General features: G+C 44.5%; 1 protein-coding gene across 3 annotated transcripts in view; it reads right to left on the reverse strand.

The window, feature by feature from the left end:
- Nucleotides 1–3,798: 3,798 nt before the first annotated feature.
- l(3)80Fj (lethal (3) 80Fj) overlaps nucleotides 3,799–21,553 on the reverse strand; it is a 34,276-nt gene continuing 16,521 nt past the window's right edge. For all 3 annotated transcript variants that reach the window (XM_034984132.1, XM_069509478.1, XM_069509479.1), the window contains 21 exons: nucleotides 20,214–20,445; nucleotides 19,536–19,769; nucleotides 18,807–19,001; nucleotides 18,049–18,177; nucleotides 16,870–16,993; nucleotides 16,088–16,324; nucleotides 15,717–15,896; nucleotides 14,618–14,907; nucleotides 14,090–14,285; nucleotides 13,334–13,655; nucleotides 12,533–12,725; nucleotides 11,424–11,561; nucleotides 10,656–10,808; nucleotides 9,871–10,059; nucleotides 8,381–8,640; nucleotides 7,938–8,289; nucleotides 7,259–7,489; nucleotides 6,755–6,950; nucleotides 5,883–6,370; nucleotides 5,137–5,364; nucleotides 3,799–3,963 (listed from right to left, as the gene is read on the reverse strand). In XM_034984132.1, coding sequence (XP_034840023.1) covers nucleotides 3,841–3,963; nucleotides 5,137–5,364; nucleotides 5,883–6,370; nucleotides 6,755–6,950; nucleotides 7,259–7,489; nucleotides 7,938–8,289; nucleotides 8,381–8,640; nucleotides 9,871–10,059; nucleotides 10,656–10,808; nucleotides 11,424–11,561; nucleotides 12,533–12,725; nucleotides 13,334–13,655; nucleotides 14,090–14,285; nucleotides 14,618–14,907; nucleotides 15,717–15,896; nucleotides 16,088–16,324; nucleotides 16,870–16,993; nucleotides 18,049–18,177; nucleotides 18,807–19,001; nucleotides 19,536–19,769; nucleotides 20,214–20,445 — 4,690 coding nt within the window. In that variant the 3' untranslated portion in view covers nucleotides 3,799–3,840. The remainder of the gene's footprint in view (nucleotides 3,964–5,136; nucleotides 5,365–5,882; nucleotides 6,371–6,754; nucleotides 6,951–7,258; nucleotides 7,490–7,937; nucleotides 8,290–8,380; nucleotides 8,641–9,870; nucleotides 10,060–10,655; nucleotides 10,809–11,423; nucleotides 11,562–12,532; nucleotides 12,726–13,333; nucleotides 13,656–14,089; nucleotides 14,286–14,617; nucleotides 14,908–15,716; nucleotides 15,897–16,087; nucleotides 16,325–16,869; nucleotides 16,994–18,048; nucleotides 18,178–18,806; nucleotides 19,002–19,535; nucleotides 19,770–20,213; nucleotides 20,446–21,553) is intronic.

Consider the following 21,553-nt stretch of genomic DNA (forward strand, 5'->3'; position numbering starts at 1 on the left):
CAAATCAAAAGCAGATTATGGTCTGTGTCAAAGAGAATATAATCACTACGGTCTGTGTGGTCTGTGATCAAAAGCACTAGGTAGGTACTCAGCATAGATTATCTACTATAAGCTAAAAATAACAGTTGACAGTAATCTACCAAGAGTAGGTACCTACCAAGGAACCATATAAGTAAGTTCTAGTAAGTTTCTTTTATTTCTGGTCGGTGGTAAGTTTTACTTAGTTTTTACGGTGTACCTGGTCGGTGCGGTGTACTACGTAGTAGTACTTCCAACTTCTTTGTTTTACGGTTTTTAACCATAACTAATCACTGTTTTAACCATAGTTTTTTTCACAGAGTACATTGAACATAGGGGTCTTATAGGGGTAGTTTTTTTTTACATATTATGAGTTTGACTTTGACGTCTTTAGATAATTTAGAAAAAAAGAACTGTGGAAAGCATAGAGATAGTATACATTCATCTAAGGTGGAAAGTGGTTGGCACAGAGTACGTAGTACTAGTATCCCTATTAATCTGTGCACAGAGTACCAAAGAGTATTATAATATATAGGGAACAGAGTAGGTACTTTGTAAATATATTGGGGTTGGAAGTACGGCCTTGTATCTTTTATTTCTGGTCGGTGAGTGCGGCAAAAAAGAAATTTATTTAAAATCGCGTAATATTCACTGTTTTTCTAAACAATTAAACAATAATCATGACTGTACTTCTTCAGTTATGTTTTATAACAGTCTGTGTTGTCGCATGGGTCACTGCGTTCGAGAAATCCGATATAATTTCGGCTAAAATTGAGGTATGTAGGCACCTTTTCAAAACCTTCGATTTTATAATACTTGCAATGTATTTATGCCAATAATAATTAGAATATCTAGCAAGATGTCCTTGTTGTTGCAGACTTGCAGAGGATGTTCACTAAACCGCCTTCCCGAAGTGAAAAGCTTTGTGATGGAAGACGCCCCTTTTTATAACAAGGTGGAAGTTAAATTCATAAGCGGTGCTCCGCCAGAGCTCATTTTCCTGGGAAACGGTGACAAAGAGCTGGAGCGAGTCGTGCTGTCCAGTCTTAGTCGCGAAGAGTGTAACGAACTCCTGGCCAATGCAGGTTTCAGTAAAAAAACTAATAAGGAAGAGTTTTAAATGTAAATAAGTGTATCTAGCAGTTGTTCAAACACCTACTACCTATTTAGCAAGCACTTTATATGTAAAGTGGTTAATGTAAATTAATTTTCATTTTTGCTGAATTTTAAACAGATTAACATATTGTTATCTAGCAGTTGTTTAAACACCTACTTATGTATTTATCAAGTACTTACTTTATGTTTTATAAGTGTTAAGTGGTTACATAATGTTATAGTTTATTTGTGCCAATATTCCATTTTATTAAGCACACACTGACAATGAAATATTAAATCACATTCCAGTAATTAATAAGCATTTTTCTTACTAGTTACTTGTTCCAGTGGCTGCCTGCAGATGAGTGGGTTCCATTTCCAAGCCTGGCCAAAGAGTAAGGTTTCTGTAAAGTAATTCTCAGTACTGGCCTGGAGTTCAGAAGTTGGCGGCAATTCACCTGTGTCTCGGAGAGCACAACAAGCCAAGGGTCCTGCCTGTGATTGTGTCAGATTTCCAACCCATCGGGCTACAAGAGAGGGACCCATATTTGCACACACACACAACACACCAGTAGATTTTAGTCCACATTGAGCGCAAGTGTTTGTTCACTTCCGATGAACAGATGATCACACTCCGTGTGTAGAGTCCATTGGAATCCCTCAGCAGATTTATCCTCCATGGACAAAAGTCCCTCTAGTCTAGAACCTTTTTTCAGAAGCTAGTTCTTAAAACCTGCAGGCAGGCAGTTTTATGTGATGCAGGCTTTAATGCATTTAAATATTTTTTCAAATATTTCGTATGGTGCATATCGCACTAGAGCGACGCTGCACAGCAGCGCGTCATCTCTATATATAAAAATGAATTGCTGAATGTGTTGCTAAGTGCAAATCTCGAAAACAGCTGAACTGATTTAGCTAATTTTTTTAAAAACAATATTCCTTGGGATGGTTCTTACAGAGAGAACAATTTAAAAAATTGCCTGAAACAGTCTAAAAACAACACTTTTCTATATTCCCATACAAAAAGATTCGTAATAATACTTAGAGGTCAAAGCCGGAGCAGCTAGTGGTATATAGAGATTGTTCACTAAGTTATGGTGAACCCCGTGCCAGCAGTCAGCTTTGTTTGCTTTATTCATTAGAACTTAGGGTTTATTATTGTGTGATTTGCAATGGTGCCAACATTCCGTCAGGCTTCAAGTTATAGTGAACAAACAGTCTGTAGAGAATATTTTGAAGGCAGAACCGTTGTGTTATTTGTTATGCGGCTACGCTGTATTCATCCAAATATTTGTTATGTGAGTGAACAACAAACATGCTATCCACACTTGATGCAGATGTGCCAAATATATGTATTATGTGGCATGTTTGTCTTTTGGTTGCACAAACAAAATGGACGTGTTGACTGTGTACCTGATACTTCTGACTTAACCTTCGTTTTATATCCTCTGTACAAGAATTGGGTATTTTCCTACTTTTGAATTTGATAAATATTGTTACTTTATTATAAACTAGGATAAAAATAATGAGGTACGCTGAAAAAATATTAAAATCCAACAAAGATTTACAAAGTTGCAGGCATTTTAATTTTGGAGTGGGAGGGTCTTCTATCCCTTTCTCGAAAACGCAACTTTGTATGAAACCGCACGAAGCTACTATGGCATTATGGCATTAGTGAGGTGTGACGTCAAAATTCTATATCGCTATCTCTGTCTAACCAGAAATATTGAAATGCTTATAACTTTTTTGTTACATTTGATCGATTTAATTAGTGTTTTCAGTTTACGCCATTATTTTTATCCAAGTTTATAATAAAGTAATTAAAAAATTGGCGTCAAATACCCAATCCTTCTTCTTTTTCAGTTCTTCCACTATACATGTTGGTTCTCCCATATTATTTTTTATTTAAATCCAGGCATAATTAACCATTGTTTTCACTTTGTGGCCACCATTCTTTGGGTCCCAGGTGCAAGGCTGCATCTGATACAGTTCCAGAGATCGCGCTACTGTGTCGCTCGTCCACTCCATTGTCGCACACACAGTCCAAGCAAGACACGACCGTCGTAAGCGAGCAAACGCGAGTGACTGAGGGAATGAAGTCTGGGCAGTCGACACACATATTCGTCTTGTTCGTGTTTTTTGAAGTGTGCGTAAAAAACGACAAGAGGACGGATAAGCATATTAATTGTTATAGCGCTTACCCGCTTATGCTTCATGCGGGGAATGAAACAAATATAGAATGGACCCCCCCACACTTCGTTGTATGCGGTCGGATAGTGCACATAACTAATAACACAACGAAGTGTGGTTCCGCCATGACGCGAAGCGACGCGTCATGCAGCGCCGGTGTAATGAAAGAAAAGAAAGAAAGAAAAAAAGTTTATTTTTTAAAGCTGTACCACACATTACCAGTTAGACCTGGGTTAGGTTATCCCGGCGCCTCTAATACTTGGGTAGTAAAGTCAAAAGACCTCAAGTAGAAGAAGCGCCGGAATAAAGTATGTCATGTGTGGCACAACCCGAAAAAAAGGTCCCTACTCAGCATAAATGCCTTGCTCTGTATATTTTTGTACTTGTGCAAGACATATGCACAAGTACAAAAATATACAGCGCAAGGGAATGCAATCCGACCTTTATAGTGAAAGGATGGCAGAGGAATGAGGAATTGGAATGAAAGAAGCGCAGTATAATATGAATAAAGATATATTGGTGGTAGCGTGGGCGCGCTCAGGTGCCGAGCGTGCAGTCGAGGTCCTCGTCGCGGCCGTCGGCCAGCGCGCGCCGCAGCACGCGCGACACCACGTCGCCAAGCGCCTCGCGCCCGCCCTCCTCCAGCAGCGACATGCATTGCTGGGGGAAACAACACAACTTTGAGCCTCAATAGCTCAACAGGTAAAGGAGTGGACTGAAAACCGAAAGGTCGACGGTTCAAACCCCGCCCGTTGCACTATTGTCGTACCTACTCCTAGCACAAGCTTGACGCTTAGTTGGAGAGGAAAGGGGAATATTAGTCACTTAACATGTCTAATATTCTTTAAAAAAAAAAACTTCTAACTAAAACCTCACTACAGCTGTACTATACCCCATCCTCGGAATAAAGTTATTATAGCGCGCTCTCTGTTTAACTCTCATTTGTAAGGGATTATGTAATGTAACAGAGAGAGAGAGAGCTTCATTTCGCTGATAGGAGTCTGGCAAACGAAAGCAGAGACTGGAAAAGCGCGGCATATTCAGCTCCAAAATTAGTATAACAGATCTGGAATAACCTAAGTTGATAATTTTTGAGTATGCCAATGCGACTTATAAAAGTGGTAGTCTGTGAATATCAGTACCCTTATTTATAAATGCGAAAGTGTGTTTGTTTGTTGGATTGTTGGTTTGTCTTTCAATCACATCGCAAGCGTTCAACGGATTGACGTGATTTTTTGCATGGGTATAGATAAAGACCTGGAGAGTGACATAGGTTACTTTTTATCCCGGAAAATCAAAGTTCCCACGGGATTTTTAAAAACCCGCGACCTCCTCCCTCCCCCAGAAACACTGCCTGAAGTCTTCCCCTCATTGCTAACCCTGTTTGGATTCGGGAGTGAGGTGGGCTGCTAAGTGATCTGGAGGATAACTGCACCAGTGGTGTCATGTACAGCGAACGGCTAGGTCTAAGGGTGAGATCTATAGAGCACACTGACTTAGCTTACACTTAAAACAGAGTTAAAACGACTGACTGATCTATCAACGCACAGCTCAAACTACTGGACGGATCGGGCTGAAATTTGGCATGCAGATAGCTATTATGACAAAGGCATCCGCTAAGAAAGGATTTTTGAAAATTCAACTCCTAAGGGGGTGAAATAGGGTTTTGAAATTTTGTAGTCCACGCGGACGAAGTCGCGAGCATAAGCTAGTCTCTCACATAAATGTGTCTCGTTTTGACTCAATCTTAAGTCTGAGCAATGTCAAAGTGCGCTCTATAGATCTCAGCCTAAGTGCGGGAAAGAAACCCAGGACAAAAGAAGTAGCACTGACCTGGTGGAAGGTTTCGTCGTGCGGCAGCCGCAGCACGGCCCGCAGCGCGATCTCGGAGTTGGCGCGCACGTAGGTGTTCTTCTCCTTGGTGCCGTTGACGAGCGCGGGGAGCAGCGCGCGCAGCACGTCCGCGCCGGCGCCTCGCGCCTGCAGCGCGCCGCTGCGGCCGACCAGTATGCTGGCGCGCGCCATCAGTTGCTTCACTTCGTTGCTGCTGTGGTTCATACTCTGTGGAGGAACATGGATATTAAAAACAAAATTTATTTGTTTCATACTAGCTGATGCCCGCGACTTCGTCCGCGTGGAATTTGGTTTTTTAAAAATCCCGTGGGAACTCTTAGATTTTCCGGGATAACAGTAGCCTATGTCAGCGTTGTCTCTGTCACTCATACCTATATGACGTTTTCTCGGTCTCAACAACAGGGACAAGGCTTTACAAATCTGCTATCTCCTATATCCAGAATGATTAAAATCGGTTCAGGAGTTTCAAAGTTAATCAATTACAAACATTTTCTTTTTAATATTAGTATAGACAACCATAGATATAATATTTCTTTCTATTAGCATCTCGATAAAAGATGGCGGTTTCAAAACAAGTATTCTGTTTGGCGGTCAGTGTAAATATGAACGGAAGGAGTTACTCCCAAGTCAAGCTCAGCATAAATAATAGCCACAACCACTCTGTAAAGAGTGAGTGAAGAAGATAAAAGAAGAAGTGAGTGAAGAAGAAATAGAAATGAACCCACCCTAACAAACTGCGACAATATGTTCGGCGGCACAGGTCTATCCTTCTCCAGCAAGTAGCATATGAGGTATCCTATCCCGCGGATGCCGTTACACACGATGGGTATCTTGTCGCTCGCGAGGTACGCTAGCAACGCTTTGTCTATCTTCTCTTCGAAGTGATCCTTGTATATCTGATCCGGGGTTTCTTTGAGCGCTACGAACAGGGCTGACGAGCGACCGTGGGTCAGCAACCAGTCTTCGGTTGGGGTTGATTGTGTGGGGTTTCCTTGTGCGAGCACATGGTGCAGCAAGGCCGCGTCTCTGTGGGCTGGAGCCAGGCAGTGGAGTAAGGCTCCGAGGCATCCTCCAGCCCCGCTTCTTGGGGGGTCCTCTGGGTGTGCGAGCAACGCCGGGCAGGTTAACATGGCTAGCACTGTTAGAGCGAGTTGCTCCGACATTTTGTCTCCTCCGTTCGTTATGACGCTTCGTAAAGCTTGCAACATTGTTTCTGTAAAGAAAAATTTTTTTTTACTACAAAGCGAGTATTCTCCGAAATTTTTCGACACAATCTGATTGTGTCGAAAAATGCGCCTCGAGGAAGTCAATTAACAAAGAGAAAATTCTTCGAAATTTCTGATTGTGACAAAAAATGCGGCTCAAGGAAAATTGTGGCAAAATAAGAGCTTTACTCTGAACTCTGAACTTAATCTCCATTACATAACATACAAATTTCTAAAACAAAATAGTTGTTTTCGTTTGGAAAGCGTGTCTGTCTGTCTGCTACTTTAACGGCCCGTCTAATCCACGTGGGACGAATTAGTATTTGTTATCATCTGGTAATTGTTGTATAACGCTCGTATTGTGCCATAAGATCATTAGAAAACAATTATACCTTTAACACTCAAGTCGTCCGCGTTCTTGACTCCGTTATGAACCTCCAGGAACAGAGGGTCGGCGCGGGTGTGGATGAGCACGAGCTGCGAGAGCGCCAGGCCCGCCTTGATGCGCACGGGCCGGTTCGCGTCGTACAGCCCTTTGACGAACGTCGTCTGCAGTTGCGGCAGGAACTGCTTGAGCATCACTCCCACCTGGGATAAGTAATTTAAAGTTTTCAACTACGGTTTTGTGACACTCGCTCCATCAAAATGAATCTAATGACGTATAATTTATCCAAATCTGTTGAGCCGTTGAGTAATTACGAGCGGTCAAGGGAACGGACATATATACAGGTCAAATACATAACCTCCTGTGGGCTTCGCCACAGTCTAGTGAAAAATCTATACCATTAGTATATTTTCTATATTATTTAGTAAAAATAAAATAATTTTTTTAAAGTGAGCCCAATGCGCCTGAAGAAGTTTGTCACTTCAAAAACATGATAAATAGGTAAGTTTACCTTGGACAGCAGCAAGGCCAGGGTCTCCAGAACAGCAGCTTTGACGCTGGAGTTGAACCTGTCCCCGAGAATCCTGATGAGCGGCCCGGTGATGTGGACTACGGAGGGTTGGATGGCAGTCGCAGTCGTCAGTTTGATCACTTCGCCCAACATCAGCGCTGCGTTTTCCTTTTCCTCTGGTAGACCGTTGAGGATTGCTTCCCGGAATAATGGTAGAATTGGTGCTATACCCTGCGTAAAAACAGTTAAGAGTAAAATATTTGGTTAACAAGTAGAGTAAGTCAATCCAATGTCGGGATTTACAAGATTGTAACTAAAGAGTACGACACGGCCAGTCTGACGTTCCCACACATTCGTCAACAAACGTGGCGTCGTAGGAGCACGACACGGCCAGTCTGTCATCCGCCACACTTTAGTCAAAAAAACAACACGTCGTAAGAGGAGCACTACGACACGGCTAGTCTGACGGCCCTTCACAATCGTCACATTGTCACCAACCAAAGCTTAAAAAGTCCAGTCACATGTTGAGTGTGTTTTAGAAGACTGTGTGGTGTTGTGTACATTGGTTGCTTGCTTTGTGGAAGGGCAGAGCGATGCATTCGCATGCTGCGCGTTGTACCACATAGATCTATTTGTTTTGTTGGATTATACTGACTTAAACTTGTAGTTCCTCGTTTACCTTGGGCAAGCAGAAGCCGGGCAGCGGCTCGCCCTTGAGGTCGGCGGCCGCGTAGCGCACCGCCTGCCGCACATCCGACACGTAGTCCAACTTCTTCTCGTTCTCCAGCATCCGCGTGAGTGCCGACAGCGCCTCCCACGCCATCACAAGCACGTCCTGCTCCCTCTCCGCGAACAGCAGCAGCAAGCCGCGCAGTAGCGCCTGCACGTGCGGGATGAGGTCGGCGCGCGTGTGCGTCACAAACGCGCACAACAGCGCAGCGGCCGCGCGCCGTTTGTCCCCCGCGGCCACGTCACCGTTCGCGCTCGCGGCCGCGCCCGTTCGCACGCACTCCATGAGCGTGTCGATAATACTGCAAGAATAAAATTTTAAGAAGGTGCTGAACCTACCTTACACCGGAAATGAAATATTGGCGAAAAATATTATTGAACTGCCATAAATACCATCTAACACCAGCATCATCCAACACAGGCAGCAGTGCATCGCGACAGTACTCCAGCTCGCGCGCCTCGGCCGGCGAGCCGCGCGCCACCACCAGCGCGTTGAGCAGCGCGGGCAGCACGCGCGGCAAGTGGCGCACCAGCGCGTTGCCGGCCGCCGCCGCCAGCGCGGACAGCGCGCGCGTGTCCGTGCCGCCGCCGCCGCTGCCCGTCAGCACCGGCACGAGGTAGGGCAGCACTGCGCGGGACTTGATGGCCATTATCTGTCACAACCATCCACAATATTAGGCTCGATTGTTCCACACTGTTTTTTTTTGTGTAGGTACGCCTGCTCCAGAAAGGGAAGAAAATCTCAAAAGAAAGGACTGAGATAAACAACTTATAGGGAGTCAATAGAAGAAGAACCGGTAAACGCCAAGAGCAAGTACCGGGGGGCTCTCCTGCGGTTCGGCACATATGACCGAGAGGTTGGTGGGGCCATGGGAGGTGGAAGGTTGTTCGACAACCCACACGGGTCAAACGATTTATCCCACGTATACCTCACATACATTGCCATGATGGATCGATTTCCATTTTCTAAAAATTTAGCTATTGCTGATTTCACATTCCATGGCGCAACAAAGGGCAGCTAAAATTCTCTGCAAGGGTGGTTGACCCTTGTGTCTTTGGAATTCGGGGAAGTTTTGTAGGATATGAGGCACAATCAATTATTATAAGCCGAACGCAATTCTCAGAGCAATTCATTCAGCCAATTTTCGTCCCCTTTTTCAGTTACATTCAAAAGAAGACGCCCGATTTTAAGGAACTCTTAGATAACCGCATGTTACAAACAATGAACACTGCAAACGAAATCTGATTCCATAACTTGCATATACGCAACGTAAATGTTCTGGTAAAATATTGCCAAGTGAATTTGGAAATTTCAAGTTCATCCAAGGCCAATATTAGAGGAAGGTTTGTTAACGTATGCACTTGATTGCTTTGCAGGTTTTAAGTTTCGTGGATCCGGTGATGTCCAGGACGTTCAATCGAGGAATTATATCTTGTGGTAAGATTCTATCCCGAATCCGCCTGGCTAGCGACCACATTTCAGAAGTTACTCTGAAGTTACGTAACAAAACCATTTAGCCGTCTATATTTAGGAAGGTGTAATAGCCCCTTTAACATCAGGTGAGTAATCTGGTCGTTTGCTCGTTATCTATATATATAAAAGGAAAAGGTGACTGACTGACTGACTGACTGACTGACTGACTGACTGACTGACTGATCTATCAACGCACAGCTGAAACTACTGGACGGATCGGGCTGAAATTTGGCATGCAGATAGCTATTATGACGTAGGCATCCGCTAAGAAAGGATTTTTGAAAATTCATCATCTAAGGGGGTGAAATAGGGATTTGAAATTTTGTAGTCCACGCGGACGAAGTCGCGAGCATAAGCTAGTTTACACAAAAACGCTTTTCTCATACAATAGCTATAATATATTACGAACCTGCTTAAGTCCGTCCAGAGTGGCATCGGCGACCGCGGGGTCCGGGTCCCTCAGGCCGTCCAACATGGGCGGCAGGATGTCGTCGAGAGCCTTGTTGCCGATGGTGGCATGCAGAGAGTCGAAGGCGCGCGCGGCCGCCATCCGCACTTCCGGCAACGCGTCGCACAGTGCTGTGCGCACCGTGGGCACCTGCACAGACGGTAAGCCGGTGATACACATGCTAGTTACAAGCAAGCTACTCGCATGTGTATCGAGGTTCTGCCAGTAGCTTACATGCCAGTCAGTACAAGGCACACCAGTAGATCGCAAGGCGTTGAAACACGTCGTAACGTGTTTGCTAGTAGATCGAACTCTCAACCTCTGCCAAAACCTTTTAAATTTTTTGTGCTGGGTTTTGTTTTGTATTTTAGGCGTCTTTTGCTTCTATTCCTAGATATAAAAGTTTCATCATCATCATCATCATCATCAGCCTGTGGACGTCCACTGTTGGACATAGGCCTTCCCTAAAGAGCGCCACCACACCCGGTCCTCAGCCTTCCTCATCCAGCCACTTCCCACCAGCCTCTTTATATCGTCGGTCCATCGTGCTGGAGGGCGTCCCACACTACGCTTGCTTAAACGCGGTCTCCACTCAAGGACTTATCGGCTCCAACGGCCATCGCCTCTACGACAGGCATGACCTGCCCACTGCCACTTCAGCTTGCTAATAGTTTGGGCTATGTCAGTGACCTTGGTAAAATATAAAAGTTTATTTGAACAAAAATATATTGTATGTGTCATCTCACCAATCCATCCGCGAAGCTGAGCACAGCATCCCGAGACGTGGAGGCGAGGATCTCCCCGAGCCCGATGCAGACGCCCTGGCGCTGGTCCGCGCGCTCCGAGCGCAGTCCGCGCTCCAGTATCGGCACTATGTCCGGCAACACGCGCTCTCCTAGCTGAATTACAATTGTTTATTAGCAGAACCATTTTTAGGGTTCTCTACCATTTACAGGATCACTTCATTGTGCTGTCTGTCTGTCTGTCAAGATCCTTTTTCTCAGAAACAAGCGGCGGTATCAAGTGGAAATTTAGTTTTTTCCAATATCTTTAATTTTCTAGGATGAAAAATAGCCTATGTCCTTCCCCCGGGATGCGAGCTTTCTCTGTACCAAATTTCTTAAGATCGGTTGAACTGATGGGCCGTGAAAAGCAAGCAGGCAGGCAGACAGACAGACAGACAGACAGACAGACAGACAGACAGACACACTTTCTAATATTAGTCTTCTAAATATATAAAAGGAAAAGGTGACTGACTGACTGACTGATCTATCAACGCACACAGATCAGCAACGCAAACTACTAGACGGATCTGGCTGAAATTTGGCATGCAGATAGCTATTATGACTTTTGAATTATGATTTTTTAAAATTTAACCCCTAAGGGGGTGAAATAGGGGTTTGAAATTTGTGTAGTCTACGCGGACGAAGTCGCGAGCATAAGCTAGTATGGATATATTCACCTTTGTTACAAAAGTTGAACTCGTAAAAAATAAGGTGAAATCATGTACGAACCTTTCTAACCAAGTCGCCGAGCGTCCTCGCAGCCACCTGTCGCTTGTCGTAGCTGGTGGACGCGAGGCAACCCAGGAGCAAGTTGAATAGCGTCGGCAGAATCTCCCGAAGCGTTTTTGGCGTATTCGTCACAACCACCTAAATACATTACGAAGATTGAGTACACTACCCGGCAGAAGATTTTACGTAATTAATTATGACCACTATAATCTTACAAACAGTACCCGGCAGAAGATTTTACGTAATTAATTATGACCACTATAATCTTACAAACAGTACCCGGCAGAAGATTTTACGTAATTAATTATGACCACTATAATCTTACAAACAGTACCCGGCAGAAGATTTTACGTAATTAATTATGACCACTATAATCTTACAAACAGTACCCGGCAGAAGATTTTACGTAATTAATTATGACCACTATAATCTTACAAACAGTACCCGGCAGAAGATTTTACGTAATTAATTATGACCACTATAATCTTACAAATTAACAATTTTGACTGTCAGTAAGAGTTATAGTCCGGCGGGTCACAACAAATTTCGTAACCATCACCAATATGGATTTTGTTGGGTTCAGAGGATAGAGGGCAACTCTCTGAAGCTAAATATGCCACTCTGCCTGCGCTGAGTGGTTGACATAAGTATTTATGGCACCTGAAAGAGGTCTGATCGTTACCAAAAATCACATGATATGGATATGGCTGGTGTTGGTATAGAAAGTAACTACTAGTTGTGCTCATGCAAACCGTATAAGGACTGATCACGATTCGGTTGCGTTTTCGAGCTAGGCCCTTTCAAAGTAGTATATGCAAAAATAAAAATGACGAGAAAATTGGCTACCAAATTTGTTGTGACCCTCTAATCTATAACATGCTATAAGTTCCGCAAATTGCTATTGCGCTGGAACGTCTCATTAACATCAACAAGACGTCATTTTGACGTCAGCCGAAATAAAAATATAACATCAGCTCGAAACTTAAGTCTAGTGCTGACGTCACTAAAATGGCGGCCACGCGCATTAGCAATTTGGCGGGACTTATACCTACTTTGAATAGATTATTGAACTTGACTTTGACTTATGTCAATGAATAGTAAATTCGTACCTTCCAAACGTGCAACGCCGCCTGCCTGACCATGAGCGCGACGTCACTCCTGCCCATGTACAGGCCGGCCAGCACTCTGTTCCTGCGCTCCGGCCCCAGCGCGTTGATGATCGCCTTGTGCGAGTGCTCCGTGCCGAAGTTGTCGTCCTCGGACGCCGTCTCCGTACTCATCTTGCCCGACACTCCGGATATCCTGAAATTTATTTACTTGCTTCAGCAGAGAAATTTCTGAGTAGTTAAAATTAACTTTCCATAGTCAATAAACTAGCAAAATTCAATTTTATTATGACTGTTTTAGAGTATAATATTGTTTGTGTAAAAATTATGGAACTTTTTACCCATAGCAAAATCGCTCAACATAGAAATAAATTTTCACTTCAAAATTTATTCAACAAGTTAAAACACTTATTCACAAACCACCAGCATTGAAATGAATTGGTTTTTTTAAAACAAGTTTCACAATCATGTCGAGAGCCCTGAAGTAACATTGAAAAACTCGTATCTCAGAGTCCCCGCTCTTCCCCCTCAGTCTCAAACATAATTATTTTAACAAACTACAAATAAGTACAAAATTAGCATGCAATGTTTCATGGTGTATGTGAGTGAGTGAGTGAGTGAGTGAGTGAGTGAATGAGTGAGTGAGTGAGTGAGTGAATGAGTGAGTGAGTGAGTGAATGAGTGAGTGAGTGAGTGTGTGAGTGAATGAGTGAGTGAGTGAGTGAATGAGTGAGTGAGTGAGTGAGTGAGTGAGTGAGTGAGTGAGTGAGTGAGATGAGTGTGTGTGCAGCATTGACAACTCACCTGTAGAGTAGATCTCCCAGCAGTTGTACTGAGCTGTATCGGATCCGCCAATTGTCGTCGAATAGTCCGCGCTCCAACTCCGGGAGCAGCAGCTGTATAGCGGACTCCGCGTACAGGTTGACTATTCTCTGTCCCGCCTTCAGCGCCGTTTCGCGGACGTACTCGTTCTCGTCGGCGAGCGCCTTGAGGATGGGGTTGATGATCTGGCCGATGTAGGGCAGGAACTCGTCGGTGAAGGCGCCCGGCATGTAGATGAACATCATGATGTAGCCGTCCTTGACGTGGGGCGCGATGTCCGTGCGCTCCGCTGTCGCTATTATATCTGTTTCGAATATTTTTGGATTAGTCTAGGATTAATGGCCAATTTTTAGAGTTCCGTCCCCTAATGGTCCCAACGGACCCTATTACTAAGCCTCCGCTGTCCGTCCGTCTGTCTGTGAGCGAGCTGTAGCGCTGTCTGTGAGCGGTCACGTGAACCGGAATCGTAATACTTAGGTAGAGTTGAAATATTCAGTTTAAAAAAAAAAGAATATTAGCCATGTTAAATGACTAATATTCCCCTTTCCTCTCCAACTAAGCGTCAAGCTTGTGCTAACGTAGGTACGACAATAGTGCAACGGATAGGGTTTGAACCGTCAACCTTTCGGTTTTCAGTCCACTCTTTTACCCGTTGAGCTATTGAGGCTATAAAGTAAGGTCAAAGTAAGCTTATGTAAGGAAAGTAAAACTAGTAAGCAGCTAAAAGTGAAGCGTTACCAGGCATAATCTTGTGTAGTTTGTGCGAGCCGAGGCCAGCGACGACCTCGGAGAGACCCTGGGCGGCGCCCGAGCGGTCCACGGACGACGACTCGGACGTGAGCGTGTGCATCAGCCACGGCAGCAGCTCCTCGAAGCTGCCCTCGCCCATGCCTCGCACCATGGCGCCCAAGGCGCGGGCCGACACTGATCGCACCTGACGAACACAACATTACACTACAGGTTCTGGCCATCGACTACGGTAAAATGAAAGCTAGTGTGACGATCGCAATGACCAAAAAAAAGTATCTGTGCCCGGGAGCTTAAGGTTGGGGGGGGGGGGGGGGGATGTCGGGTCACAGCGACCCGTTAGTTGAAAGAGAGAAAAACGTGTATTTTTATAAGTTGTGCCTCAAGCAGAAGAAGCGCCGGAATAAACTGTGTCACGTGTGGCACAACCCAAAACAAAGTTCCCTCTCAGTATAATGCTGTATGCCTTGAACATACGCAGTAGATTTTCAGCCGGTACCCTGATTGCTAGTCCCTTACCTCCGGCACTGGGTCCAGCAGCGAGCTCTTGAGGCCAGGGATGATGCTGGGCAGGTAGGGCATGAGGTCCTTCTGGTCGGTCAGCGAGTACATGTTGCCGATGATCTGCGCGGCCATCTTGCGCGTCTCCGTGCTGCGGTCGAGGAAGGCGCGCTCCACCACCGGCATGATGAGCGCGAGGGAGGGCGCGTCGATGAAGTGCACGAACTTGGTGTCGAGCAGGGTCTGGAGGCAGAGCGATGTCTTGTTGGACGGGTCTTGTAGCGCTTGGAGCAGGACCGGAACGATGGCTGTAAGTTGTAACAAATTAAATTAAGCTATAGTGTGAAACGCTCTTCCAGAGTCCGAATTTCCAGAGTGAATTCAAGACAAGTGTAAATAGGCACTTTTTAGCCACATATAACTTGAGTGAATTCAAGACGAGTGACCAACTCCCATCGGCGGTGTTCCCACTAGATTATAACATGGGGTTATTCAAGGGGCGGACCAACAAATTCCTAAAAGACCGGCAACGCATCGGCGGTTCCTCTGGTGCTGCAAATGTTCATGGGCGGCGGTAATCACTTAACATCAGGTGACCCGCCTGCTCGTTTGCTCGCTATATCTATTTAAAAAAAATAGGCACTTTTTAGCCACATTTAACTTAAGTGAATTCAAGAAGAGTGTAAACAGGCACTTTTAGCCACATATAACTTGAGTGAATTCAAGAGAAGTGTAAATAAGCACTTTTTAGCCACATATAACTTGAGTGAATTCAAGACAAGTGTAAATAGGCACTTTTTAGACGAGCGCTTTCTGATATGACAGTCGTCAAGCATAAATAAGTCTACACTGGATTTTAAAAAACTTGGACGCCAGCTAAAACCTCGCAATACCGCTGATTTCTTCGTTTAAATTCGGCTCTTTGAAAAGAGCAACTGCCGAGTTTCTGCTGTTATGAGTGAGCACGTGTAACGAACTGGACACTAGGCCCGGTCGTCCCAAACGCGAACGAAGTCGCGGGCATCAGCTAGTACAAAATATTTCTATTTCTATTGCTGTTAATTTACCAAAAATATATTGTCACAAATTTATATGCCTTTGGCTAAGAGTGTCATACCTTGGATCTCCGGGTTCCGTATGACGGAGCCGATGACCTTGAGCGCCTCGGCGCCGGCCTCCTGCACGCGCATGTGCGAGTCGCTCAGCACCTCGATGAGCTTGGGCACGATGGACGGCAGGCAGGACGACAGCTGCTTCGGGGCGCAGTACGCCATTGCCCCTAGCAACTCTATTGAACCTGTTTCATCACAAAAAGTATGCGTGTCACTTTTATGACAGTTTGTTCCGGCGCTTCTTTTGCTTGAAGCGCGTTGGGCTTATGCTCAGGTGTAAGAGGCACCGGAATAACCAGCACTTAGTTTTAAGATGTGATGTGTGGCACAGTTTGCTAAATTTTGTTAATCGGAAACTTATGGGAGGATCACTCACCCGCTTTGGTTCTCCAGTTGTCGTCCTGCAGCGCTTGCAGCAGCGACGGCAGCACCAGCTTGACGCCGTGCGCGGAGAGGCGGCTCATGATGAGCTTGGCGGTGTCGTCGGCCGCCGCTCGCACGTATTGAGAACTATCGCCGAAGCAGAGCAGCAAGTGTGGTAGCACGTGGACTATGTACGGCTCGAACAGGCGGCCCAGCTTGCAGCACAGCATCTCGAAGCCGAATAATGCGCCTGAGTAAAGAAATCATCATCATCAACACATTGCTTAACTTGAGTGAATTCAAGAAAAGTGTAAATAGGCACTTTCTAGCCACATATGACTTGAGTGAATTCAAGGCAAGTGTTAAGTAGGCACTTTTTAGCCACAAATAACTTGAGTAAATTCAAGACGAGTGTAAATAGGCACTTTTAAGCCACATATAACTTGAGTGAATTCAAGACGAGTGTAAATAGGCACTTTTAAGCCACATATAACTTGAGTGAATTCAAGATGCATGTAACTAGGCACTCTTTAGCCACATATAACTTGAGTGAATTCAAGACGAGTGTAAATAGGCACTTTTTAGCCATATATAACTTAAGTGAATTCAAGACGAGCGTAAATAGGCACTTTTTAGCCACGATTTCACCCCCCTAGGGGTTGAATTTTCATAAATTCTTTCTTAGCAGATGTCTATTGTCTACGTCATAATAGCTATCTGCATACCAAATTTCAGTTTGATCCGTCCAGTAGTTTGAGCTGTGCGTTAACAGATCAGTCATCTATAACGCCTTACCTTCCCTGTACTTGTAGTTCTTCTTCTCCTGTATGGCTTCGGTGAGCTTGCCCATGACGTCCAGCTGCTTGAGCGACAGGATCCCGAGCCCCTTGATGATGCCGGCGATCCCGTACGCGGCACCCTACAACCAAATTTTCTGCTGCACAAACATAACAACTAACTAACTGCAACAAAATGTTCTGCTACACAAACAGCCTTTGCAATCTGGAAACTATTTTTGTGCTTGAACCATCTTTTGTATAACCCGGTCGAGCTGAGTTTGCACCTCGCGTCGATTAAAAATATAAAAAAAAATTAAAAACTCAACAAGTGGCAGACAAAGATTCGTAATACGTGTATGTTCGCATTTTTGTCACTGATACAGGTCCTACCAATTTTTGTCTGCCACTTGTTGAGTTTTTAATTTTTTTTTTATATTTTTAATCGACGCGAGGTGCAAACTTAGCTTGACCGGGTAGTCAGTACCCTTATTATAAATGCGAAAGTGTGTTTGTTTGTTGGTTTGTCCTTCAATCACGTCGCAACGGTGCAACGGATTGACGTGATTTGCATGGGTATAGATGAAGACCTAGAGAGTGACATAGGCTACTTTTTATCCCGGAAAATTAAAGAGTTCCCACGGGATTTTTAAAAACCTAATTCCACGCGGACGAAGTCGCGGGCATCAGCTAGTACAAAATAATTTTAAAACTAACTACTCTCCATTTTTAATGTTTTTTTTTCTCTCACATTCTACGGCTTAGTAAGTAGAACTAATAAAGATAAGTTGTCCTTGTGCATGGTAAAGTTTGGACTTTTAAGCTTTTGGTACAAAAAAGAGCACTAATTATAAATAGGTACTTTTAGGCTCATTTAAAACTTAAATAGGTACTTTCAGGCTCATTTAAAACTTAAATAGGTACTTTCAGGCTCATTTAAAACTTCAATAGGTACTTTCAGGCTCATTTAAAACTTCAATAGGTACTTTCAGGCTCATTTAAAACTTCAAGTCTGTCTTATTGAAATGTACCCTTTTAGATACTTTTAGAGTTTCGTCTTAAAGGTAAAAGTTTGTAGGTTTGTTTGTAGGCAGTAATCTCTTTGTTTGTAGGTAGGAACTACTGAACTGATTTTTGATTTGATTCTTTCATCAGTAGAAAGCTACATAATTCCCGAGTGACATAAGCTATATTATACCTTCCTGTCGCCATATTTCTCAGCAGTGAGGAGCTGTTTGAGCAGCTTGTTGACGATGGTGGGGATGTCGTCCTCCAGTGCGGGCGACGTCACCAGGTGCGGCAGGCAGTTGCTCACCGCTTCTTGCACCTGACCAAAGATTAAGTCATGAGGAACCAGTGCAATACTATTAATAGATAAGTAATTTATAAGATACTAGCTTATTCCCGCGATTTGTCCGTGTGGACTACACAAATTTCAAACTCCTATTTTACCCCCTTAGGGGTTGAATTTTCAAAAATTCTTTTTTAGCAGATGTCGACGTCATAACGGCTACCTGCATACCGATATTCAGCCCGATCCATCCAGTAGTTTGAGCTGTGCGTTGATAGATCAGTCAGTCAAACAGTCAGTCAGTCAGTTAGCCAGACAGCTTTTTTTTATATATTTTATTTTATTTTATTTTATAGGAAGCCAACGGTATACAAAGAAAACTAATAATGACGACTTACATAAACTTAGGACTATCAATGTATACTCACTTACAGGCTAACTCAACATGCTTAACTAGAACTTCTAAATAGTATAGCTTAAAGTAAGGCATTCTTTGTGTACCTAAAATCTATAACAATTAAACTAATTACCTACTCAATAAGTCAAACATACAATAATTCTTACAACTAACAATAAAAACTACAATACAAATATACAATATATTTAGATATCACTCACGATAGTGAAAACGTTAAACTAATGATTGTTTTTCATGTGTTCCATACCTGCTGGCTAGGCGTGGAGAGGGCCGCGATGAGGCGCAAGGCTATCGGGCGCACGCGCGCATCGTCGGGCGCCAGGTGCCTAGCTAGCGAGCCGACCAGCAGCACCACGCACTGGCGCACGGCGTCGAACCTGCCGGACTTGGGCGCCGTGTCGAGGAACTGCTCGAACACTGGCAGTTGACTGCTTAGGGTTTCCTGTACCAAACAATAAGGTTATATGCTAACACGTAGCTTAGAGCACATTTTACCTAAGCGTATATGGAGACGCAGGCCGCGCAGCACGGCTTTAATCTCTCTTCTATGATAACGCATCGCGACGCTTAGCTTGAGAGCTACAGCCCAGGCACACGCGGCACAAATATATGTCTGTGCTGCGATGATGATGATAACAAAATACCACAAAAAAACGCGAAAAAACCTATATGTTTTAAAAGTTTGCAATGTATTGCAAATAAAACATCTGACTGACGCAAGAGGTCAACGACCGTTGCGTAGATAAGTACCACGGTGTCAATGCCGCATTGACCGTTGACACCGTGTTTTGCACGCTATACATTGTGTGTTCGAAAAATATTAAATCACTACAACTACTTGTTTAGGTAGTATAATAATAGTGCTAAGTTTTTGCTAGAGTTCTAATTGCACCCTGTATAGTCTTTAATCAGCACATGACATCGCAGTCGAGCGCGTGCTTGCAACGTACAAGTTAGTCGTGTAGCCTATGTATACCTTGCCGTGCAGATCGACGAGCGCCATGGCAGCAGCGAGCATGGTGTCGCGCACTTGGTCGGCGCGGTCCGCGAGCGCGCGCTGCACGAAGAAGGCCATGGCGCGCGGCACGGCGGCGGCGGCCACCTGCGGCGCCAGCGCGAGCAGCGCGCGCGCCACGCCGCGCCGCGCGCCCCACGCGTCCACGGCCGCCATCTGCTCGTGCCCGAACTGGTCCAGCACCGCGGGGATCATCTGCACAAGGAAAACTGTCCCGTTTTAAGGTCCATTCACATCTACCAGCATGTATCAGTTTTTTCAGGGGTTGTCTGAAAAACAAAGGTGCTAAAATGGCGACATCCCACTAAGTGGACAGTCGATGTCAAGGGACTCCCAGGACGTCGCTGAATGGACGCAAGGCCGTGGTGAGTGGAAGTCCTTACGCTCCCGCCTTGTCAGAAGAACGCTGAGAGATATTGGAGGGGATGTGTCTGCGCATGCCAATAGCGCGCGCGCACAGAAATACCGGCGGAGCGTTCCTCCGTCGCGCCTTCTCCATACCACTTCTTCTTCTTCTTCCTTACCTTACTCCATACCACTTCTGTGATCGTTAAATCGCTGTGCGCAGAAAATAGCTATTTTTTTACGAGACGGGGTCTGTACAAGAGAGCTATAAAAGGAGCAACCACTACAACATACCGGCAACTTGTCGTCATATATAACGTGCAGCCTCTGCAGCACGTCGTCTGCTGCAGCGTGCGGATCGGGCGCGCGGCCCACCAGCGCCGCCAGCGCCGCCGCCGCCGCGCGCTGCAGCTCGTCCGCGGGGTGTTGCACCTGGTCCAACAGTAACGCGCGCACGTCCTCCGCCGCCACGGTGATCCATTCCTCCGCGCGCGGCAGTCGGGACCACACTTCGTCTGCTAGTTTCCTATCCAAAGTTACGATGATAATTTTCTAAAATGCCACAAAATAATCTAGAGAAAAATAGTACATTGTACAAGAGCATAAAATAAGCCATTTTATCCGAGACGTTTATGTACTCGAGCCGAAGGCGAGGGCAAATATTTAAGCCGATCGTAAAATGGGTTGTAGATGCGTGGATGACAATTTAAAGGAATTTTTCTTCCAGTTGTAAATGATTTATTGCGCGCAGACCGTTGATTAGTTTTTAACAAGAAGAAAAAAGGAATTTATGAAAACGTCAATTGATACAAAAAATATATAGAAAATTGCGGGTGGTTATAAAAATATTATGTTGCATGAACTGACATTTGGAAAATATAATAAATGTGTGATTTTAGATTATTAATGTTTGATTCCAAAATATTAAACATGAGTTATAAAAGTGACTAATTTATATATATACAATAACAAAATACTATAAAGAAACAATTAAATAATTAAATGAACGATAAAATTATGAGTCGACGAATTGGTACGCATTTGCTGTGAAGATGTTGTAGGCGCTTCAACATGGGTGTTACGGCCGAGTTATTCTCTCGAGGCACTCTGCTTTGCGATTGCGATGAAATGAATCAGTGCTACGCGAACAGATCTGTGGGTGAGCTCACTCTCATACTTCACCTCTTCTGGTCATTAGGAACATATGCTCAGGCCATACATCGATATGCCACTGCACAGGTACAAGGTCAGAGGTCTTTTAATGAAACGTCAAATATCACTCATTGCGCAAGTTCAAGGTCGGATACCTTTTGCGTGACACTAACTGCAGCTTACATAAAGTACCAGGAGAGCATGAAATGAAATGAAATGAAATGAAAATCTTTTTTATTCGTATAAACTTTTACAAGTGCTTACGAATAGTCGGATGCATCTACCACTGGTTCGGAATGCCTTTCCTGCCGAGAAGAACCAGCAAGAAACTCGGCGGTTGCTCTTTTCAAATATTTGATATAGGTACAAGATTATGCCATGTATAAAATAGTATTTGCAGTCTTGTGCGTCGCCGGAACGAGCTGCAGGTCAAATCCACGCTCTTTTATCATTTAGATAATCTTCAATTGTGTAATATGCTT

Source organism: Maniola hyperantus, chromosome 3 (assembly GCF_902806685.2).
Source record: "Maniola hyperantus chromosome 3, iAphHyp1.2, whole genome shotgun sequence".
NCBI lineage: Eukaryota > Metazoa > Arthropoda > Insecta > Lepidoptera > Nymphalidae > Maniola > Maniola hyperantus.